The following is a 25,050-nucleotide window of genomic DNA, read 5'->3' on the forward strand; positions in this document are numbered from 1 at the left end:
TAGTGCCACAATAGCAAAGACTTGGAATCAACCCAAATGTCCATCAGTGACAGACTGGATTAAGAAAATGTGGCACATATACACCATGGAATACTATGCAGCCATAAAAAAGGATGAGTTTGCATCCTTTGTAGAGACATGGATGCAGCTGGAAACCATCGTTCTTAGCAAACTATCACAAGAAGAGAAAACCAAACACTGCATGTTCTCACTCATAGGTGGGAACTGAACAATGAGATCACCTGGACTCGGGAAGGGGAACATCACACACCGGGGCCTATCATGGGGAGGGGGGAGGGATTGCATTGGGAGTTATACCTGATATAAATGACGAATTGATGGGTGCTGACGAGTTGATGGGTGCAGCACACCAACATGGCACAAGTATACATATGTAACAAACCTGCACGTTATGCACATGCACCCTAGAACTTAAAGTATAATAATAAAAATTTAAAAAAAAAAATCACATTCAAAAAGAAAAAGAAACTCCATTTGCCTCAAAGAAACAAAAGGTAACTTTGTTTCTGCTCAGTAAACCCGCCTTGCCATGCAGAACAACAACAACAACAACAAAAAACATGGTTTTTAAAAATGTTCACTGGGGTTGGGTATTTTTGCCATAGTTCTTTGCTTTGATTCTTGGGTAGATGCTCAATCTCCCAAATTTGGTTTCTCATCTGTAAAATAAAGCCAGTATCACTTGTCTTGTGGCATTGTAAAGATTAAATGAGCTCATGTATGCATACTGCTCAGTAAATAGGAACTATTGTTAGTGCTACTTTTGTATTTTTTATGTTTATGGTGAAGTCTGATGTTTTTCCCTATTTAGGAAGAGAAAATCTTGCATCACTTGAAATGTTTGAATTAAATAATCCATGCTAGTTCTTGGGGTAAAAACAGTTAACTGGGCTCTTGTGAGGTAACAATTACAATTTAAGTAGAAATTTACAAATGTTAATCATTAATAGTTTAATATTACTTTTCATTTCAGGAGTGGACGCTTCTCTTGTGAGCCAGCTGGAGGTCTTACCTCTATGACTGAACCACCCAAGGGGCCTGGCTTTGGCGTACAAGCAGGCCTTTAATCTATATTGAACTGTAAATATGTCACTAGAGAAATAAAATATGGACTTCCAATCTACATAAACTTTTTATATTATTTGTTTATTCTGCTCTGTGTATATCCTCGTGGTAACCTTAGCAACTTGCAGCTCTAAGTATTATGTCATAATGACAGAGGACCATTTTAAAGTCTTCTATCTATGACTGTGAGACCTCAGGTGCACTGTAGGTTTAAGGAGGATATGGTAATTGTCTCTAGTCTCCAGAAGCATTACCCTTTTTTATTTTTTTATTTTTTTTTTTTGAGACGGAGTCTCGCTGTGTCTCCCAGGCTGGAGTGCAGTGGGGCAACTCGGCTCACTGCAAGGATTACAGGCATGAGCCACGGTGCCCGACCAAAGCATTACCATTTTTAAAAAAGAAAGGTCCAAAACACTTTTGACATTATCCTTAGCTATTCTGACACTGCAAGTACACAAAAAATAATTGGGTGAAGGTATTGGAAGTATGATGATGTACACTCTGCAGTGGTATGGATATTACAACTTAGAAAAAAGGATAAAACCATTTGTGTATTAAGAAACTAGCTGTAGTACATTAGTTTTGCAAATAGGATGAGCCAGCTTTAATGCATGAATAAATTTATATATATTAGATTTATCTAATCCTTGATTTCTCAAAGTCACTTGTACTTGAAACAGACCATTCCCTATTTTATTTTTTATTTTTTGAGACAGGCTGTGTCCCCAGGCAGGAGTACAGTGGTGTGATCATGGCTCACTGCAATACTCTGGTCTCAGAGAGGTGCCACCAGCCTGGTTAATTTTCATATTTTTTTAGAGACAGAGTCTTACTGTGTTGCTCTGGCTGGTCTCAAACTCCCAGGCTCAAGCCATCTGCCTGCCTCAGCCTCCCAAATTGCTGGGATTACAGGCGTGAGCCACCGCGTTCGGCTATAACGATTATTTTTAAGTATGTCTTTAAGGATTTTGTTTTTTTAATTGGGAGAAGGTAAACAACAGTTAATTTTCCAAGTGGCACAAAAAAGTAATGAAAATGCCCTACCCTGGAGCTCACTTGACTTTCTCATAGGCGACTTTTTCTTTGTATTTCCCATCATAAATAACCAAATTTTTTTTTTTTTTTTTTTTTTTTTGAGACGGAGTCTCGCTCTGTCGCAGGGGCTGGAGTGCAGTGGCCGGATCTCAGCTCACTGCAAGCTCCGCCTCCCGGGTTCAGGCCATTCTGCCTCAGCCTCCTGAGTAGCTGGGACTACACGCGGCCGCCACCTCGCACAGCTAGTTTTTTATGTTTTTTAGTAGAGACGGGGTTTCACAGTGTTAGCCAGGATGGTCTCGATCTCCTGACCTCGTGGTCCGCCCGTCTCGGCCTCCCAAAGTGCTGGGATTACAGGCTTGAGCCACCGTGCCCGGCCATAAATAACCAAATTAAATGTAACACTATTCCACTTCTAGCCGTAAGGTGCTCTCTTTCTAGTCTTGTTGACCCTAATGATTTGTAGGTGGGAAAAATCAGGAACCCAGGAAAGGGAAAACTCCTGATCTCTAATGCAGGTTTATGCTTTATATAGTAATGTGATGGGACCTCGCCGTCCCTGTCAGGTCTGAACGTCATTTCACATCTGAACCCTCGGTTCATCAAGACTAAAGGACAGTTTAACATAAACTTATAACTGCATGCAGTAAGTCATAAACGGACGCTGTTGTTGCAGATTAACCTCTGCGTAAATAATACGCGCCCAGAAGGAAGTGAGTACCCGGGTTGCCACGCTGCGACGGTCAGTTTTCCTCAGGCACCCTTCCCAGTACCTGAGCAGCTCCCTCTCGAATCCCCAACACTACGTGTGGGAACGTGCACTGAATTTCTCTTTAAAGAGGCCACTGGAAGGCGTGGCTGGAAGGGGACGCGCTCTAGATCCCCTGGTCCCAGGGCGGGTGGACGCTACCGCGCTTTCGGGGCGGGGCCCAGGGCTCCACCTGGGGCGGGGGGCGGCGGGCTCGGCGCAGGTGCAGCTTCTCCCGCCTGCTGCGGGGCCAGGCGGCCGCCGCCGGCTTAGCGGGGGAACTTCGCCTAGTCCTCGGAGCTGCGGTCACAGCGTCATTTTTGCCTGAGTTGGATCATGCTCGTCCACCCGTCCCGTGTAAAAATAACAGGTGAATACCCTATGTGGGAGGTCTTCATCGCCGCCGCCTTTTCCAGAAGCTTCCAGTCACAGCCACTGCCACGGTCGCCACAAATGCTACTGCAGAGCCCGCTTGCCCAGCAGCGTCAGCGGCGCCTGCCCTGCCTCTTCACCCAGCCTTTGATTCCCCCTCCTTTGTCGGATGGTGTCTGCGGCGGGGAGGCGGTGACACTAGCCCGAGTGGGGCGTGGAGACCGACCAACACAAAGGGCGGAGTTCCGGCCCGCACCCCTCCGCCGCCTGCCGCTTGGTACGTCCCGCTTCCCCGCCCTGCAGCTCGCGGAGCCTGGCTGAGCAGCAGGAGGGGCGGGCGCCGGGGGGCGGGGCGGTCACGCCGCCCGTCCCGTGCCCGCGGGAGTCACGTGTCCGTGGGTGTCACGTGCTCGCGTCGCAGCCAATCGCGGGGCGGCCCTGTCCTGGGAGCGAGGAGGCTGTGGTGAGAGACTGACCGAGACCGGAGATGTTTTCAAGCCCGGCCCCGGCGGTATTACAGGCGGTTGCAGCGGCGACGAAGACAACGACAGCGACGGCCACGCCGAGGCACTCGTTCCGGGGGTGAAGCCTCCTGCGCCGGCCTTGCCTCGGGTCCGTGCGGGTGAGGGGGGCGTGGCGACAGGAAAGGAGGAAGGAGGGGCGCGGTTTCGAGCTTGTCCCCGGCGCCTGGGAGGAGACCCCCTCAGTTCTGCGCTGCTCCGGTTCCCCCATCCCAGAGCAAGGTAGGGGACGCGCCCTGCCCGCCCCAACCGGCCCCGACGCGCCGCCCGCCCAGCCTGGCCCGGGCCGTAGCCCGCCTGACAGTGACAGGCCGTTAGTGCCCCCCGGCGCGGGTCTGCCGGGGCCCCGCCTGCTGCCGCTGCCGCCGCCCCTCCCCGCGTCTTGAGCCGTGGCGCAGGTGGGAGCCGCCGACTGGGCGGGGGCGCCGCGCGGGGCGGGGCGGGGGCCGGGTGGAGGACCGCGGGCTGGCCTCGGCGCGGGCGCCCCTCGCCGCGGCTGTCGGGGCTGGGCTGCCGCCGCCTCCCGGAACATGGCGGGGCCGGAGGAGCGTGTGCGTGCGAGTGTGAGTGTGCGCGGCCGAGAGGGCGCCGCTGGCGTGCGGCGGTCGGACCCGCGGGGGCGGGGGCGGGGGCGCGCCCGGCCCGCCGCGCGTTCCCGTCGCTAGCCGCCGGGCGTGCGCCGACGCCGGGGATTCTGCTGGGGCCGCTCGGGCCGGGAGCGTTGGAGGTACCCGGGTCCTGGGAGAGGTGGATGAAAGCAAGAAGGGGAAATTGCTGCTTTAGTAGTGTCCGGGGAAAGAGCTGCCACTCTACAGTTCTGTTTTAAATGTCGGCGTAATCTAACCTTGCCGCATTGGGCAGGCAGTTCATCGTTTTTCAAGTGCCCACTTGAGATGCTTCAAGACCCCTGGAGCACGTCAGGTGCTTAGATCTCGTTTTGAGGAGTGATGTGGAATGACGCATCCTTCCAGATCCCAAAGCGTGGAATCAACGGTTGTACAAAGACGTATCCGAAGCTTAGCTGACAGCTGTTTTAGTAATAACAGTAAGACGCTGTCTGGGATAGGAAGTTACTGTTGCACTCGTTGAAACCTTAGGAAACATTTAAAGCAGTGTTGTGACAGGGATTGTAATTTCCACTGGACACCCGTGGTTAAACTGCGAACTAAGGTGAAGTGTATTGCAGATCCAGTGCTGTGTATGTAATGGTTCGGAATTATCTCTAATCCTAAAGTTGAAATGAGCCTGCATCTTCCGTCATGTATTTCGTTTTCATTTTAGAATGGTTTGTGTACATTATAAAGAAAGGCTAGTGAAATAGATATTTTAACATAAATTAACTGTTTATTAAAAACATATGCACGGCCGGGCGCGGTGGCTCATCATGCCTATAATCCCAGCACTTTGGGAGGCCGAGGTGGGTAGATCACCTGAGGTCAGGAGTTCAAGACCTGCGTGACCAATATAGTGAAACCCCATCTCTACTAAAAATACAAAATTAGCCAGGCGTCGTGGCGCATGTCTGTAATCCCAGCTACTTGGGAAGCTGAGGCAGGAGAATCGCTTGAACCCGGGCGGCAGAGGTTGCAGTGAGCCGAGATCGTGCCATTTGCACTCCAGCCTGGGCAACAAGAGCGAAACTCCTTTTCAAAAACAAACAGAAAAACAAACAAAAAAACCAAAAACATATGCTGCAGTAGGACGTTAGAAATCTTGGGCGCAGATCTGAGTTTCTTCAATTGTTATACAGAGCCTTTCCTGGAGATTAGCTCAGAACTGGCCGAACATATGGTCTATTGGTGCCAAGTGGCTTAAAAGCAAAATGAAATAGTGTCCACTGTGTAAGATGAACTCGTTATATTAACTAAACTTGTTGAGAAAAATCTTTAATTTGGGTTAAAGGCGAAACCTTTAAAGATTTGAAATACTTTCCCCTGGAGATTGTAGACAAGGGGAGATAGGTTTTACTGCTTAAGGATCTTTTATATTTGATACAGGCACTGAATACATTTGTAAAGCTCTACAGGCATCTTGGTTAAGGTCAAGTTTAACTCGTTATATGTTTTATGTTGGAGATAGACGAGGTGTTAAAATGGAAGGAAAATGAGTGTTAAGTGTACTTATGTAAGATACTTTTAATGTTCTTAATCTCATAGTTCTCATAGTAGTTGTTAAGAATTAGTTTCTGGAATAGTTTCATGAACTACGCAGAACTAGGAAAATGGAAATCTCTGGGTGTGTATTCCATGAAGAATATTTGAGGAGGAGTAAAGAGAACAAAAATATTCAGACGAGGAAAGAATTTAGCTGAAAATACGTTGTGCAGACTTATACTGGTTAATACGGAAGGGGGGAAAAAAGCCTGAATTTTATTTGCAGACTAGTGTCCGGCTGGTAGAATGAGTTTAAAAGGAAGATGTTTTTATCAAGCTGTCAATATTACTTTTTTCCCTATAGAAGTTGGAAAACATGACTGATACTCTTTTGAAGTAGGTTGGAGAAATGGTAGGATATTTGGAAAACCCTTCGTTGGAGAAGAGATTTTTATTCTTAAAAAAATACTAAGAGTGGTTGTAAAAGTATCATTTTGATTTCTTGGTATTAGCTGACACGTAAACTTTTCTTTAAACCATTCTTAAGTTTTAATAGCATTATTTCAGTCCAAAAAGAGGATAGTTAATGGAGTCATTTCCATCATAGTTCATAAGAGGTTTTTCCTACTACTTTCTGTATATAGACTTAGTCATATTAAAGTAACATGTATCAGGTGGTCATGAAGAATTTGTCTAATTATTGCTGTAGATTGCTTAAGAGCTCTTGACACTGTTTTCTAACTTGGAATTTGTTGCTTACAACATGTATTTGTAAAATGCGTATGCCTTTTAAAGGGTACAGTGTTGAGATTTATCCTTGGGACTGGAAGGGACCTCTGATTTTCTTACTCATTTCCTTTATTTTTACATACGAGAAAATAAAGGTGAAAAGACTTAAAGCTAGTCTGCAGCTAGTTAAAAACAACCTGTGGTTTGACCGAGAGGTTTCTTTCTGTGAAGACGCTAATTTGCCTCTTTAGAAGTTTTATGGAGTTGTGGAAAGGACGTTGAAATGTAAGTGAGAAGGCCTGGGTTTAAATTCTTGATTTATCACTTCCTGACTTCCTAACAATGGTTTTTGACATATCGCATTCACTTTCAGAACCTTGCCTTCTATCAGCTGCAACTTTAAAAATACAATAATAATAATAACCTTGCCTTCTTAACCTGCAAAAGTAATTTTCCCGCATAATTTAATGTTCTGTGGAACAAATGAGAATACTTTAGAAAGCACATTGTATACTGTAAACTTCTGTACAACGTGGTGATGTTATTTTTAAAGAAAATAAAATTCTTAAAGCGTAACAAGGTGTTTAGATCCCTGGATTTTTGCATAGCCCTAGCTTTGTTTTCATCTTCTGCTGTTTTACAGATTATAACTCCTGTAGATACATTTTCCGATCCTCACTTATTTCTAACCTTAGTGAAGCTGCTTATGAACATTTTAAATATTGCAGTTATTAGTCTGACTTTCCCTGGAGAATATGAAGTTTCTTTAGCATTTGAAAATATTCTCATATATACTCATGCATTCATAATCTGTTTCTGTAACAGACAATGGCTTTTTAAAAGTAATAGTGAAAGTAATCTTAGTAGCAATGTTAATTTATTTGACTCTTGCTAGTTTTCAGATACGGAAAAGCAGGAGATGATTTCTTTAAAAACTCGTCTTTGAATAGTTCATGTTAAGGTTATCTGGTATATCTAAAATATTTATAAGTGTTAAAAACAGTTTTTGTTTGCCTTTGCTGTTAAGTTTGAAACCTCTTAGTGCTTTAAATTGATAATCCTGGAAACCAACATCAGTATTGTAGTATTACATAGATTATCGGAGTTTTTATAGTCTTGAAAATAAAGCTACTAATAATCATAGATAATATTTGCTGAACACTTAGAATATGCAAATCTCCGTTTTAAGTGAAACATTTTAGGTAATTTTCATAATAACCTTGTAAAATGGAGAGGAAACTGAGGCTGTGAACAGTTGTGTGAGGTGTAGATTTTACACACTAAATAATAGATTTCATTGTCCTGCCTTATTAACCATTTATCTGCTGTGCCTCTAATTAAGTTGGTTTTCTAAGAGTTTTAAGGCAGGGGTTCTTAAATTTCAGATTTCATGAAAAACGTTTGGGGGCCAGCTATTCTACCTTCTTGGTGGTCCGAAGGGAAAAAAAAAAAAGTACCCTTATGGGAATCATAGAACATAGGCCAGCAATCCTTTTTATGAGATGGAGATATACTTGTTGCTGTGGTGGTGGTTTTTTATTAGTCATCAGAGCACATTATTCTTACCAGCTACAGAAAGGGCCATGGTTGTTCATATAATATGAGGCTATCCTTAAAAAAATTCCACCTTTCTATTGATACCATTCTTCTAAAGAGACGTTCTTTCGTCACAGTGACTGAAGAAAAAACTAACCAAACTCATTTAGGACTTTCATAAGGGAATAGATCCAGCAATAGAAAATTTGCTGAGTTTGTCCAGCTTAGAAAACAGTATCCAAGATCAGGTTTTCTGATTAGTGCGATCCTCCAAAATTCTGAAACTTAAATTCAAACATAAGTCCTTAGAAAATTCAGTTGTAACATGGAGACATTTCCAACTTGAAGGAGGTAGATTATGAAGCTGCAAGTTATGGGGTGGAAGTCATTTCTTTTTCTTTGACTTTAAAAAAATTCTAAAAATTAAAAAAATTGTGTCATCTTTGGCCAATTCCTTAACATCTGTTTATTGGGCTAAAATTATTTCAAAATATGTAATATTTTACTTTTCTGGTTATCAGTGTGTATTTAGGCCATAACTGGGAAAAATAACACAAATGTTAGCGATAAGTACATTTTTAACTACCTTGTGTCTGTTATCTTATTTTGACAATATAAGATTAATAGTCTCTAATAATATGCATAGGTTGGGGAATTGTTAACCTTTTAAAATAAATAGGGTTTTTGTTTGTTTTTGTTTTGTTTTAGAGCCAAGGTCTCACTATGTTGCTCAGACTGGTCTTGGTCTCGAACTCCTGACCTCAAGCAGTCCTCCTGCTTCACCCTCCCTAGTAGCTGAGATTACAGGTTTTAGCCACCTTACCTGGATATGTAGTCTCTTATTGTAACAATAGCAAAGAGTTATAATAGACCTCTATAGCTTCTCAGATTTCAGATTTTTCCTCCTACATAGGAGTTTTGTCGGCATGCTGACTTCTAATAGAGAACAAAAACCATTTGTGGCTCTCTCTTCTACCTAGAAATAACTATATTGACTCTCAAGATAAAAGAAAAATAGTACCTTAAAAATGATAGTGCTTTGTAGTTCACACAGTGCTTTTTACATCTGATTCTGTTTTGAACCTCACAGCTCAGTAAGGCAAAACGAGGATTGTCAGGTAATCTGATGATATTGAGCCATGGATTGAATCCAGGTTAAAATTATCTGGAGTAATGTTAGATTCCTTTGAAATTCACTCATGAAAGAGAAGCATTAGCAAACCTAAAGGAAGAGAAAGGAGGAGAGACATGCACTTTTATTTTCTCCCACGAAATTCAAATTGTACACAACTTTCTATTCTGTCTCCTCTTCTGAAACAGAGTAGAGGTAAACATTAAAAACATTCCTTGTACAGCTTTAATAATTAGTGGTAATGGGCCAGGCGCCTAGTGGCTCACTCCTGTAATCCCAGCACTTTGGAAGGCTGAGGCTGGCAGATCACCTGAGGTCAGGAGTTTGAGACCAGTCTGACTAACATGGCGAAACCCCGTTTACTAAAAAATACAGAAAAATTAGCTGGGCGTGGTGACGCACCCCTGTAATCCCAGCTACTTGGGAGGCTGAGGCAGGAGAATTGGTTGAACCTGGGAGGTGGAGGTTGCAGGGAGCCAAGATTGAGCCACTGCACTCCAGCCTGGGAGACAGAGCGATGCTATCTCAAAAAAAAAAAAAAGTTTAGTTCTAATGGTTAATGATGATAAAGACGATTAGATAAGAAAATTAAAATTTCGTAACACATTTCCTACCGTAATTTGCGCAAGAATATTGTAACTAGGAATAAAACCTTGACTTGCATTCCAGTGTTCCATGTTAGTCTTGGAACCACTGAGTTAAAATAAATCCTTTCTACCAGAGTTTAATTCTCACTACTTGGGAGTTACTTGGTAATCAAGGAAAAGAACTTCTTTTGAGCTTCTGTATGCTGCATACTATTAGATACCTTCATATATGTTACATGTAAGTGTAGATACCTTAAATATCTAGTTAAGAAAACACTTCAGAAAGTTGTTGCCAGAATATCTCTAACTGGATCTTTTTTACTCAAGAACTTAAGTTGAAATTTATAAATTATATAAATTTAAGTTTGTTACTTTGAGAAATTTTTTCTTAAGATCAGTCCAGTTCACTAATATATTTATAGTTGACATGATCATCCAGTAGTGGTTATTCAGCCTTCAGAAATTATGCTTATCTTCCAGGATTTGTAAAAACATATCACGAGTGAAGAACATTGTTTTTTTTGTTTTTTTTTTTGTTGTTGAACATATTTTTTTTTTAATTATTATTATACTTTAAGTTCTAGGGTACATGTGCATAACGTGCAGGTTTGTTACATATGTATACTTGTGCCATGTTGGTGTGCTGCACCCATCAACTCGTCAGCACCCATCAATTCATCATTTATATCAGGTATAACTCCCCAATGCAGTCCCTCCCCCCTCCCCCTGTTTTTTTTTTTTTTTTTTTTTTTTTGAGATGAAGTCTCACACGTGTCGCCCAGGCTGGGGTGCAATGGCATGATCTTGGCGTACTGCAACCTCCACCTCCCGGGTTCAAGCGATTCTCCTGCCCCATCCTCCCCAGTAGCTGGGATTACAGGCACCCGCAACCATACCTGGCAAATTTTTTGTATTTTTAGTAGAGACGGGGTTTCACTGTCTTGGCCAGACTGGTCTCGAACTCCTGACCTCGTGATCCACCCACCTCAGCCTCCCGAAGTGCTGGGATTACAGGCGTGAACCATTGCTCCCTGCCGAGAATTCTCTTTAAGCTGCAGTTGAATATGACCAAACACCACCACCACCCCCCCCCCTTTACTGTGTTTCTATTTGTCCTCATGTTATTGAAAGTAAGCAAGAATGGTTTACAGCAAATTGGCTTACTCATTCTTTCCCTTGTCCTTTTTCATCCTTTGGGGCTCCTCCTCTTCCTTCAGGCACTAGCGCTCTTTCCTGGAAGGGCCCATTCAAAATTAATCTATACTTACATACCTATATTTGTGTTGTTAAACTTGAAAATTATATTACCACTTTCATTTTACATTAGCTAACACATGAGAAACTAATCATTTGCATTTTCTCTACTGTGACTTGACACATCATATCCTTTGGCCATTCTCTTTTTTTCTTACTCAAAACTTCTAGGAGTAGCAATCAATAATTTAAACAAATAATATTTTAACATTTTTATTAGGGTTTTACAGCATGCAATTATTGTATGCAATTGTTTAAAGACTATAATAAAAAGGTTATTAATTCTCCAACCTCCCTTTGCATAATCTTTATATATTAGTGATTATTGATCTTCTATATGTTACAAATATTATTTTATAGCACCATTGCCACTTCAGAAACCCCAGAAGAAACAGGCTCTCTCCAGAGTACTACTGCCCTATTGGGGTGATTACTCTTTATGCTCTTTTATTATTCCATTCACACTCCTAGTCTAAGAATTTCCCCTCCCTATAGCTTTTGTATACTCAGACGTTAGGGTGGGAGTAGCAGAAAACAGAATCTTTTGAGCATAGGGGAAACATGTAGTCTCACACTTGAGTCATATTCATTAGGAAGTGCTAATAGACTGGCAGAGATATAATTACAACTACTCCATAGTTGATCATAGGCAGCTAAGGTTCAAGTTAAATCATTTAAAGTTACACATATCTAGTAAGTGATGGTGACTGTATTGCTGCCTTTCAGTACTGCACCTTCAAAGATGATGATCTTAAAAGAAAAGATAAAGTTATAAATTTAGATGCTTTAGGGGAAAAATATGTAATTTTTATTATGATTATGGATTTTTACAAGGAGTAAAAAGTGAAAAGTCATGAAGTATTCAGTCTGAAAATGTAATGGGTTCTTGAATTTGAAAGTCTCTGGAATTTTTATCTTCTCTTTTCTGAATTTTCCAGTTTTACCACAATGAACAAGTACTGTAGATATAATGAAGTTTTTATTAGTTTTATTTTTAGATATGGGTTCTTGCTCTATTGCCCAGGCTGGAGTACAGTGGTGCCATCATAGCTCACTGCAGCCTCAAACTCCTGGTCTCAAGGAATCCTCCTGTCCCAGCCTCTCTTGTAGCTAGGATTACAGGCGTATGCCACCATGCCAGACTCTGGATGTAGTGAAGTTTTAAACACATAATTAACAGTTTTTAAAGGAATGTCTCTAGGTACAGCACTACATATAGCATTGTTGAGGCAGGGATTTGGGAAGCTACAAGTGAAGGCAATATTATAGTATGTGTCTTTTTAAGAATTCACACTCAGGAAACAAAATACAGACATAATCACATAGGAGGATAGTATTATTCCTTAATCATCCAAATTACTTTCTAGTTGATGTGGAAAGAAACATGGTAAGCCGTGTAAAGAAACAAATCATTCTGTTTTGTTCTCTATTCCATCACGTTGTAAATGGTTAGCATGTATTTATTGAATGAATGAGAAATCACCTCAGTGACAGTGGCAAGAGGATGGTCTGACTGGTATAAGAGGATGGACTGGGACCAAAAGTGGGTAGCAGTTGAGAACAGCCACAATTACTAGGATGAGGGGCTTAATAAAAATTAATTTCCAAGGTGGGAAATGATATAATACGCATTTTCTTAGAAAGTAATTCTAGAAGTATAGAATTTAAATAGGAGGTAACTATTTAGAAAGGTTCTTAAGGTTTTAGGCCCCAGTTGTAAGCACATATCTGAAGAAGGCATTCTGTCTTTATGGGCAACTTAAAATCTAGCAAGAAGAGGTAATTACCTAAAATCAAGATGCATAATTAGGAAGAGGTTGTGTGTGTGTTTTGAAGTTGTAGATTTTTTGGTAAATATGAGTTCAGGGAAAAGGACCTGTGTGTTTTAGGTACTGAAATAGGTCTCTTCAAAGAGGCCGAGAATCACTGACTTGGAAATGGAGGTTCAGTTTTTGCCGTAGAACTCTTAGATTCTTAGAGAGTCGTTAATTTCTTTTTTAGGCATTACTTTTTATAATTCCTTTAGTAAACCTGCTTAACATTTGCACCATCAGTGACATTTGCCTTTTTCTCCCCCGATTCAAAAACATTTGTGTGGTTATATGTCAGAAAGTGTTCTTTTTAAAAAATAAAACCAAGCCTGGCACAGTGGCACATGCCTGTAATCCCAGCTACTCTAGAAGGTTGAGGTGGGAGGAGCATGAGTTTGAGCCCAGCCTGGGCCAAAATAGTGAGACTCCATCCACAAAAAGAGGAGTTTTGGCTGGGCATATTGGCACACACCTGTAATCCCATCACTGTGGGAGGCAGAGGTGAGAGGATTGCTTGAGGCCAGGATTTTGAAAGTAGCCGGGCCAGCATAATGAGCTTCCATCTCCGTAAAACTAAAAAAAAAAAGTAAAAACCAACCAAATACGCGCTTATTCTTTTGCATTGTTGGAGTTTTCAGAGTATCAGACTTTTCATACTACTTTCTTTCAGCTATTAGGATACAGTGAAATTACTCTGTTCTGGTCCCTCCATTACCGTATTTCTCCTCCTTCTCATCAGCATGCTTTGTCAGGGAAAACAGTTTATAATTCTAAAGGACTTTGGTCAGAAGAGCTACCACTGACATATAATGCTACATTAAACCAGTTTAAAGTGTGTTTTCCTTTGAATGCCTGGAATGTAGTGTTGTTCTGAAATCTAGTGTATATTGTAGGAGGTAGGTTTATGTTGGAGAGTAAGCAGGATAAAGAAAAAGGTAGCAGATCAAGACTAAAATAAAGGCCCAAACAATTCGGTCCTGGTATAGTCATGGAAGTGTCAATTTTAATCTGTAATTTGAGCAGTGTTATAACCCATGATATTGTTGGATCAGGGTGGAAATGATGTTGTATGTAAGTTAGAAATACTTTGTTACTTGGATTGCTGTCTTGTAGGGATTGATTTCAGCTCTCCGCAACTGCATCAAGAATTTGGACGTAGTTTTTAGGATCTGAGGCTTATATTGCAGAGGCAGTGATTATTGTAAACTATTCTGATTTCTTAATGACCTGTCCCAATCTCATTTATCTTATGTACCACTGCTAAAACTGTGTCCATTATTTAAATAATTAAAAAATCCTTTCATTTAAGGCTGAAGTATGTGCCTATCATTTTTATAGAAAGCAGTAAAAGTGAGACAGGGCACTTTTGGGGATTAAGCTGTGAGTAGTACTTAAGAGTAGCACCAGCCTTATTTATAATTGTTATGATATGTTGCATAGATTGGCTGCAATAGCCTATCTTTTGGAGGGGGCCACAGAGGGGGCAAAAATAAAATACAAAAAAAATTTATTTAGAATATTTTAGATAATTTAAAAGGTACAAAAAATAGCATGATGAACTTTCCCTTTTCTCTAGACCTATTTAAATCCTTTTGTTTCTTCTTGGTTCATCTCAACTGTGACTTATTCAGTGAAGCCTGATCTCTTCCATCTTAACTCTGTTGCACATTATATATAGTATTGAGAGCAGTGTGACTAGAGGAGTTGAAAATAAGATTTATATATGAGGTAGGAATGTACCTAGAAATCTTGTGAAAGCTAAACTTCAACACTCCACTATATGCAGAACAAAACTGATGAAGTATAGATTTGAGAGGAAAGAAACAAAATAATTATTTTAGGAAGATCAGTTGTGTGGTGCAATAGGTCTAAAAGGAAGTGGTGAATTGCCAACTCATTTTGATAGACTTTTTCCCCGTACTTATTCTGTGAAATTTTACTTGGCCTTCAAACAGTTTACCGTTTTGCTGGAAGAGAAAGGAGATGGCAGAATTCTTAATTGTGGATGTTTCTAGTTTTCAGAATTTTAGAATCCTTTTAGAATCTGTAAGCTTTTTCCCTATTGACAGTGAAGTGAATACAGTGGCTGTTAGGTTTCTACTTTTCAGCATTGGTAGTATTTTCTGCTCCCTGTGCCAGAAATGCAAGTAAAGCTGCCTCACCATTTTCTCTGAGCTGTTGCAGCCCTCTACTGGTTTATGGAAGTTGCAGCAATTTAGAACCTGTTAGGGCCAGAAGGTCAGTAAACTCAGCAACTCATTTTAAAAATCTCAGACCTTTAGAAGTCATCTGTGTCAACCGTCTCAATTGCAGATGAATATTTTATATACCTACCGTAGTAATTCTGGAGGGGGGAGAATACACACACACACACACACACACACACACGTATGTATATGTATGTATGTATAAGATACCCTAGGCAAATAGATAATTGTAAATATAACTGCCCATATTTATTTACAAACTCTAAATGCATTGTTAAAATGTGATCCCTTATAATCAGGTGTTTCACATAGTCAAAAACATCTCTTTAATGTCTTGTAAATATTTGATGAGATAACAAGAATTTTAGTTTTTAAAAGTTTGAGGTATTATTACTATTAGAAGATAAATACAACAGATAAATGCTAATTGCTTATTTAAATTATTTCCAAAGCAATTTTACTCCTTATTTATTGCTGGAGCAGGAAACTTAGGTTTCATTCTAGCCTTCTTGTTCTTGTTTACTCTTCCACCCCTGCCCCCTGTGACCCACCTCCCACCACAATCTGGTCATTGTGCTTTAAGTGGTCTCCTTGTGTCCTAGCTAATTCCTCTTAAGTCCATCTTTCAGAGTTTCACCAAGGGCACCTTTCTGAACACAATACTCGAATTGTCACTACTTTTTTGGAAGCCTTTTTTGTTACCATAAAGAACAGACTACACAATGACAAGGGGCTTCATGATGAGATCCCTTCCTGCTTTCTTCAGCCTCATTTTCTATCCCACTCTGCTTCAGTTTTTTGCTGTTCCTTCATTGTGGTCTGCTTCTGTGTGTGCATGTGTGTACACCTGTGCATATGCTTATCCTCCTCCCACACCAGCCCCATCTATATCTGCCTGCCTCAGTCATTCTCAAGACTCTATTTTAGTGTTCCCTCTTCTTGAAATTCCCCACCCCTACCTCCGTACACATGCACCCAAATTGGGTGCTTGCTTACATAGCATTTATTATTCTGCATAGTAATTAAGTTGTCTTTTTCCTGTTAAAAGCTGTCAGTTCTCTTCAGGCTAGGATTGTGTGTTGTTCATCTTAGTTCCATTATGTGACATGTTAAGTGTTTAGTAAATGCTAAGTGATAGAATAATTGCATGAGCAAACTAGGATATGATAGCTAAAGGAAATACCCACACTTAAATAAGTTAACATCACAGACTTAATTCATTTTTGTTGAAGTTTTAAGGAGAATTAGTTCATTTAGACTAGCTAGTGTTTATTGAACATGCTTTTCATGATGTCTGTATTGAGGAAAGTGATGGTTGGGGGAGATAAAGAACGGTAGAATTTCAGAATTGGAATGGACGTCGTTTTAAAATAGGAAACTGAAAGCCAAAGAGTTCACTAGAAATTTCAAGTTACAATTAGAACCCAAGTCTTGTAGTGCTTATTTTCTGCTTTCCTAATTTCCTTCTAATGTATTTTACCTAGATTTGGCTAGGATTAGTAGATATTGGTTGTTTATTATTTCAGGTAATTGGACTATCTATATAGAACTCTATCCCATAGGTTTACCTTTGTGGAATTTTGAAAGTAATAGTAGACATATAGCTAAAGCAAATTGGCTATTTGTAATGATTTATTTATTTTTATTTTTATATTTTTGAGAAGGAGTCTCACTCTTGTTACTCAGCCTGGAGTGTAGTGGTGCAGTCTGGGCTCACTGCAACCCTGCGCCTCCTGGGTTCAAGCGATTCTCCTGCTTCAGCCTGCTGAGTAGCTGGGACTACAGGCATGCGCCCACCACACCCGGCTAATTTTTGTATTTTTGGTGGAGACGGGGTTTCACCGTGTTGGCCAGGCTTGTCTTGAACTCCTCACCTCAGGTGATCTGCCTGCCTTGGCCTCCCAAAGTGCTGGGAATACAGGAGTGAACCATCGTGCCTGGCCTGTAATGTATTTATTTTGTATAGTCATCTGAATTCTCTCATGCTCAGATTCCTGAAAGGTATAATATTTAGCAGCACTAATAAAAAATGAAGCCTATATTTAATGGATTGAGCTTGTGTCCTAAATCTTTTGCTTCTTTCCCTATTGTGGTTTTAGAGTTAGAAAATATGTACGTACCTTTTATCTCTTTTCATCTACCACTGTCTGAAGCACTCTGTTACCTGCCGTCTCATGTATTATTTCCTCTTGAGTTCTACCCAGAATGCTCTAGGACTCCAGAGGAAATCAAGTAGAAATGGACATATGTTATTATTTTAAAATAATTTTTGTTTGCTGATAAAAGCAATACATGTCCATTCTAAAGTTAAAACTTCAGAGAACTTTATAAAATAGACCATAAAAGTTCCTTAAGAATTTTTTTTTTTTTTTTTTTTTGAGACAGAGTCTTGCTCCGTCGCCCAGGCTGGAGTGCAGTGGCCGGATCTCAGCTCACTGCAAGCCCCGCCTCCCGGATTTATGCTATTCTCTTGGCTCAGCCTCCTGAGTAGCTGGGACTACAGGCGCCCGCCTCCTCGCCCGGCTAGTTTTTTGTATTTTTTAGTAGAGACGAGGTTTCACCGTGTTGGCCAGGATGGTCTCGATCTCCTGACCTCGTGATCCGCCCGTCTCAGCCTCCCAAAGTGCTGGAATTACAGGCTTGAGCCACCGCACCCGGGTTCCTTAAGAACTTTTAAGAACGTTGTTTTAAGGACATCATTGAGGACAGTTTATTGTAAAAGATTGTAGATGCCTGTACTTTTTTCTTCATCTTTTGCATGCTGTTGGTGGTTAAATTTTGTGATTGTGTGATTTTTTATTTATTGTTATTTATTATTATAATTTTTTGAGACGGAGTCTCGCTCTGTTGCCCAGGCTGAAGTGCAGTGGTGCGATTTTGGCTCACTGCAAGCTCCGCCTCCCAGGTTCACACTATTCTCCTGCCTCAGCCTCCCGAGACTACAGGCACCTACCACCACACCCAGCTAATTTTTTGCATTTTCAGTAGAGATGGGGTTTCACCATGTTAGCCAGGATGGCCTCGATTTCCTCACCTCATGATCCACCCACCTTGTCCTCCCAAAGTGCTGAGATTACAGGCGTGAGCTACTGTACCCGGCCAATTTTGTGATTTTAAAAAAAAAAAAAAAAGGATACTAATTTCTTGATCTGGAATGCAGCCATTAGCTTTTTGTGGGAAAATGTATGGAATAACTGCCAGAAAACATTGTGGTGAAAATTAACCATTACTTTAGGAAAGTATGATAAAGAGAGCATGTTCCCTTTTTATAGACTGAATTCTCACTTGAATGGCTTAAACAGTTAAGGCAGGGAGCGAAGTCCAGTTAATATCTCAGAAGCACGGCTATTTATTTTGAGGCCTTTTCCAGTATTTTTTTAAAACCATTTTAAAAATGTGAGGGAATTAAACTGTTTGCTCGGTTTAAGTAGGAATTAGTGTTTATGTCAAATGGTTTATTTTTTGCATGTGAAGAAAACAGCGGTAAGTACATGTAATAATTTAAGGCATCATTTTGCATTCATAGAAAAAATACTAGAATTTGGAGTGAAATCATTCTAAACCTCTTATGCAAGAATCAGAATTCTGGAACGAGAGAATCTTAAATGTCATCTAATCTAATTTTACTTTCAAGAAGAAACAGGAATAATGAGAACTGATGAAGGTCAACCAAAAAGTCTTTGGTAGATCTCAGAATAGAATCTTGGACCTCAGGCTCCCAGATCAAACTACATGAAAAGTGATGGTCACTTTCCTAACTGAATGACCCTTAAGGGCCATTCAAAATTGTTTACTGTGATTTGGTCCTTTACTAGTTGTCTTTTTTTCTCAAGTCAATTTCGAAGAAAGCATTTTTGCCCTGAAAGCGGCTGCAGCTCAGTGGAAGCTGGAACTGAAATAAAGTTGGGAACTTGCATTCCATGCTCAGAGTTCTCTCTTTACTTTCTCCAGGTAGAATCCAAAGTGGGTGGAAGTCTGAATATTTTATATGCACTGAGGTCTATGCTAAGGTATAATTTTAGTTACTTCTCATAGCCTTTTTGAACTTTATCATTCATAATATAGATGATGAAATTATTTAGGCCAGGTGCATTGGTTCATGCCTGTCATCCCAGCACTTTTGAGAGGCTGAAGCAGGAGGATTGCTTGAGGCCAGGAGTTTGTGGCTAGCCTAGGCAACAAAGCAAGACCTGGTCTCAATACTTAAAAAACAAAAAGAAAAAAATAATTTGAACTTGCTCTCAGTTGTATTTAATCTAAAGTAATGTTTTAGGGACTTCTGGACAAAAGGGTAGACTGGAGATGCCCTCTTCTTTTTCAAACATAGAAATGCTAGATAAAAATAAAACATTAAAGAAAGGGGAATGTGCAGGTGCCTGAAATGAAAAAGAACACCGTCATAACAGAGAACATAAGTTGAAGCTTTGTCCTATAGGGAAAATAGAAAGATACCTTTAGTGTGTGAGCTTTAATGTAGTGGTGGAATCCATCGGCCTGGGAATGGCAGGAAGCCGAGACTGGGCTCTTTAAGTAAAAGTCCAGACCAGGAGGACTCTTAATTATTCATAAATAGGGCCTTAAAAAACAGAAAGGCCATTTACCAGCCTGGGTTTGTATTTCCAGATATAACTTCTTCCCGTCTTTTTATTTTCACCATTTTTGGTCTTCTTTTGTGGTCTGCTTTTTTTTTTTTTTTTTTTTAAAGTATATTGCTGGATTCTGTTTATCCACTCTTACAGACTCTTGATTAGTGAATTTCATTTATTTTAGTAACATATATATTGGAAATTATTTACATTCTATTTACCACACTTAAAAACTTTTTTTTCTGCCTTCTGTCACATAGATTGAATGTTCATTTGTTTTCAAAGGTATCCATTTGATTTATTGAGACCTATATTTCTATTCATTTTCTGCAGTTTTTAAATTTTAATGTGTACTTTCCCTCTAAGCCAGATAAGTCCTTTAAGTGCTTTCTCACTTTCCTGTGGCCTTTTTCCCTCTCCTCGACCCCTACCCTTTCCCAGAAGCCATGTTGATTGATAGGGGTATTCTTTTACATATTTGTCCTTTTTCTTTTTTGTATGAAATAGACTTATTAGATTATAAACTCACTCTTACTCCCATATATTACATAATATCCTTATATATTTCTTTAAAAAAATTTTTTTTGTAGAGACAGGTCTCAAATGTTGCCCAGGCTGGTCTCCAACTGCTGACCTCAAGCAGTCCTCCTACCTCAGCCTTCCGTAGTGTTGGAATTACAGGTGTTAACCACTGTACCCAGCCCATAGACTTGTTTCTATTATTTGAGTGCCTACTCAAAAGATTTTCAAACAGGGTATTTGTATGTCCTTCTAAAGCCTTTTGATGTCTGAAAATATTTTTAGTTAAGCCTCACGTATAGCTGGTAGCTTACTATCACCAGTAGCTTAGTTCAAGTAATGATTTTGGTTTTAAATACTTTCCCTTGAACATTTTGAGAACATCACTACATTGTTTTCTTATCTCTCATATTACTTTGGGGAAGTTCTGATGTCAGTTTGATTTCTTTTCCTCTCTAGAACATTTTGAAATCTTTTGTCTTTTTCAGTTGCATTATAATGTGTCTGTGTATAGTTCATTTTCCTGGTTTGGCCCTTGGATTCATGTTTACTCACTCATTTACCAAATATTGAATTTGTTGGGAGCCTACTGTGTGTCCCAGGATGTATTCCAGGCAGTTTAATCTCAGTTCTTTCACCTTTTCTGATTTGGGGGAAATGACTGGTCATTTTTTCAAATATTTTGTTTTCTCCATGTTCTTCTCTTTATGGAAAAATTATTGGTCATTTTTTCCAATATTTTGTTTTCTTCATTTTCTTCTCTTTATGGGAATTCTGTTATATGGATTTTTTCACTTCTGGTTTCTCTATATCTCTTAACCTTTATATATATATATATATATATATATATATATTTTTTTTTTTTTTTCTAATCCCTTCCTGATATCTTCTGGCACTGTCTTCTCTACTTGTTCTTCTAGCTCACTAATTCATTCTTTGGCTTATCTATTATATACCTCATCTGAAGAGTTCTTTATTTCAACCCATGTATGTTCATACTCTGTATTGGTTCTTTTTTGTAACTACTTAGTTCTGCATGTTATCAGTCTTCTAGCTCTAAGAGGATTTTAAATGTTTTAAAAATTCTTCATATGTCTTTTCCATTAATTCTGCTTTGTATACATAGTTTAGTTTGAATGGGAAACCAATACAAAAGTTCAAGCAGGGCAGTGATATAATTTCATTTTTAGATTTAAAAGAATACTCTGCGGCTGGGCACAGTGATTCAAGCCTATAATCCCCAGCACTTTGGGAGGCCAAGGCGGGAGGATGACTTGAGCCAGCAGTTCAAGACCAGTCTTGGCAACATGGCATAACCCTGTCTCTACAAAACATACAAAAATTAGATGGATGTGGTAACATGTGCCTGCAGTCTCAGCTACTTGGGACGGCTCAGGTGGGAGGATCGATCACTTGAGGTCGAGACTGCAGTGCACCATGATCATGCCACTGCACTCCAGTCTGAGCTACAGAACGAGATCCTGTCTCAGATGAATGAATGAATGAATGATTACTCCAAGACAGGTGCAGAAGCACATTTACCTGTATTCCTAGCTGCTTGGGCAACAGGTGGGCAGATCGCTTGAGGCAGGAGCTTAAGGCCAGCCTGGGCAACATAGTGTAACTTGTCTCTTCAACAACAACAACAACAGTAACAACAAACACTCTGGCTACTCCCTGTAGAAGATCGGATATAAGGTGGAGGTGGTGACAAGAATGTAAGCAGGAAGATAATTTGGGAAGTGTTTGCAATAGTCTGTTCAAGAGATGATGGTGGCTTGGAATAAGATGGTAGCAAGTGAGGTGGGAAGACGTGAATTTAATTTGTGGTATAGTTTAGAGATGGAATCAGCATTTCTGGTTTAAGTGATGGGTGGATGTTGGTGGCATGTGTTGGAATGGAGAAGATTAACAGACAGGAGTTCTCTAGTCCTTTTTGGTTTGGTTATGCGTATTAGATATCCATGTGAAGATGTCAAGTGGGTATTTACATATACAAATCTGGAGTTTTAGAGAAGGTCTAGGACTAGAAATACAAATTTGGAAATCAGTAGCTCATTAGTGGTATTCAAAGCTGTGAGACTGGATTAGATTTTCTAACTTCACACATTTAGGTAGCCTGGGTTAGTGAATAAAAAGTGACCTAGCCTCAAATGCTGAGGCACTCCTAATATTTACAAGTTCTTCAGAAAAGAAGAGGTTAAAAAAATAAGAAAGCTGCTTTTTGGAGAAGTGGGGAGGGTTAATGGGTACAAAAAGTAGAAAGAATCAGTGAGACCTAGTATTTACTGTCATAGCAGAGTGACTATAACCAAAAATAATTTAATTGTACATTTTTAAGTAACTAAAAGAGTATAATTGGGTTGTTTGCAACACAGAGGATAAATGCTTGAAGATAATTTTCAGGATAAAAATGCGCCATAATTCGTTTAACCAGGTATAAATGGATATGTAGATTTCCCTTCCAGTGTTTTGGGCATACTATAGTAACACTTTGTTGAATGTATTTTTATGTTATCTTTACATATTTGTGTAAGTACACCTGTAGGATAATCCCTGAAGGAGAATTACTAGAAGAGAAGGCTGTGCATTTAAATTTTTATGGTTTCTGCCAAATATCTCTCCAAAGAGAATATCCCAGTTTTTATCCCCATCAGCAGTGGATTAAAATGCTGGTTTTCCCAAGCCCTGGCCAACGGTTTTAATCTTGGTCGTACTTTTAAGTGAGAAGTCATGTCATTGTTTTACAGTTTCAAAACTGTGAATGAGTTTGCATACTTCTCTATGTTTACTTAACTTGTGTGTTTTTTGTTCTTTGTTCTTCATGTCTTCTGATTTTTTTTTTTTTAATGAGTTTTCTGTTTTTCACCGTTTTGTTATACCTCTTGGTTTGTTCTTTTTCGTAAGTGTTGCACATGTTTTCACTTGTCTTCTGATTTCTGTTTATGATATTTACGTTGTAGAAATTTTAAATTTTTATTTAGGACTTTAAAAAAATGGCTTTTAAGGCCGGGCGTGGTGGCTCACGACTGTAATCCTAGCACTTTGGGAGGCTGGGGTGGGTGGATCACTTGAGGCCAGGAATTCCAAAGCAGCCTGACCCACATGATGAAACCCAAGCTCTACTAAAAATGCAAAAATTAGCTGGGCGTGGTGTTGCATGCTTGTAATCCCAGCTACTTGGGAGGCTAAGGCAGGAGAATCGCCGCTTGAATCTGGGAGGTGGAGGTTGTGATGAGCCAAGATCACACCACTGCACTCCAGCCTGGGCAACAGAGTGAGACTCTGTCTAAAAAAAAAAAAAAAAAGACTTTTGACTTTCATATCGTATTTTGGAAAGGCTTTCTCTGTCCAAGGGTTTTTCCCCTAATACTTCTGTGGTTTAATTTTTATATTTTTTTTGTCCCAGATACCAGTATTTTTGCCTTGTCAGAATTAATTCTGAAATTTCATTTGGTGAGAATTAAGATAATTTTGAAAAAGAAAAATGGTGAGGAGGGAGTAAAATTAGTATTAGAAAGCTATACAATAAAAACAATACAGTATTGATACAAGAATGGAAAAACAGAGTAGTGGTGGAATAGACTAGAAAGCCTGAAAAGAGATTTAGTTATTAACATATAAAGGAGTAAGATTGTGGTTTAAAAATAAAAGTTGGCATTATAGATTAGTGGATGAAAAGAGTTAAACATCAACAGTAGTTGAAATAAGATTGAATGTATTCTGATCTTCAGCTAGAGAAGCTTTATATCTAAAAGCAAAGGAAAGACTTATCAAGAAAACTATAGGCATCAAAAATGTGTTTGCATTGTTTACCCATGTTTATAGCAGCAGCATTCACAATAGCCAGAAGGTAGAAACAACCCAATATCCACTCAGCAAAATGTGGTATATTCATAAATGGAATATTACTCAGCTTTAAAAAGGAAAGTATTGGCTGTGTAGAGAGCATTGAAAAAAATTGTGACACACGCTACAGCGTGTGTCAGAACTTTGAAGTCAGTATGCTAAGTGATATAACCTAGTCACACAAAAGGAAGAATATCATATGATTGCACGTGCACAAAGTACCTAGAGTAGGTTCATAGAGACAGAAAGTAGAATGGTAATTACCAGGAGCTGGGAAAAGTGGGAAATGAGTTGTTATTGTTAAATGGGTTTCAGTTATGAAAGATGAGAAAGTTCTAGAGGTGGATGGTAGTGATGATTGCATGACAGTGTGGATGTTACCCGGTGCCACGGAACTCTAGACAGTGCTTCTAGACTTAGAATGGCATTACATCCCAACTAAACAATAACTGAAAATACTGTAAGTTAAAAATACGTTTAATACACCTAGTCTACTGAACATCATATAGCTTAGATTAGCCTCTGTAAATGTACTCAGCATACTTATGGTAGCCTACAGTTGAGCAAAATAACATGAAGCTTATTTTATAATAAAGTGTTGATCATCTCGTGGCTGTTTACCCCTGTCATTTTGTGGCTGACTGGAAGCTGCCCAGCATCACAAAAGAGTATGATACCACATACCAATAGCCTAGGAAAAGGTAAAGACTGAAAAATCGAAGTATTGTTTCTAGTGAATACGTACCACTTTTGCACCATTTATAAAGTCCAAATATTGTAAGTCGAACTATTGTAAGTTGAGGACCATCTGTATTTAAATATGGTTAAAATGGTAAATTGTGTGTGTGTGTGTGTGTGTGTATTTTTGTTTGTTTGTTTGTTTTTTTGAGATGGAGTCTTGCTCTGTCTCCAAGGCTGGAGTGCAGCGGCGTGATCTCGACTCACTGCAACCTCTGCCTCCTGGGTTCAAGCGATTCTTCTGCCT

General features: G+C 39.8%; 2 protein-coding genes across 19 annotated transcripts in view; both read left to right on the forward strand.

Annotated features, from left to right (window-relative positions):
* The window catches only part of NDUFV2 (NADH:ubiquinone oxidoreductase core subunit V2), a 36,561-nt gene extending 35,416 nt beyond the window's left edge, over nt 1-1,145 (forward strand). For all 7 annotated transcript variants that reach the window (XM_023228406.3, XM_026456004.2, XM_026456003.2 and 4 more), the window contains one exon: nt 995-1,145. In XM_023228406.3, coding sequence (XP_023084174.2) covers nt 995-1,088 — 94 coding nt within the window. In that variant the 3' untranslated portion in view covers nt 1,089-1,145. The remainder of the gene's footprint in view (nt 1-994) is intronic.
* A 2,500-nt stretch (nt 1,146-3,645) lies between these two features.
* ANKRD12 (ankyrin repeat domain 12) overlaps nt 3,646-25,050 on the forward strand; it is a 132,475-nt gene continuing 111,070 nt past the window's right edge. For 4 of the 12 annotated variants that reach the window (XM_023228390.3, XM_023228396.3, XM_023228401.3 and 1 more), the window contains exon 1: nt 3,852-3,984. The gene's annotated coding sequence lies outside the window, so the exon portion shown is untranslated. Of the gene's footprint in view, nt 3,985-4,138; nt 4,161-4,202; nt 4,326-4,466; nt 4,490-25,050 lie in introns of those variants that run through there. The other 8 variants (XM_023228391.3, XM_023228403.3, XM_023228392.2 and 5 more) reach the window with 7 other exon arrangements.

This window comes from Piliocolobus tephrosceles, chromosome 18 (assembly GCF_002776525.5).
Source record: "Piliocolobus tephrosceles isolate RC106 chromosome 18, ASM277652v3, whole genome shotgun sequence".
Taxonomy (NCBI): domain Eukaryota; kingdom Metazoa; phylum Chordata; class Mammalia; order Primates; family Cercopithecidae; genus Piliocolobus; species Piliocolobus tephrosceles.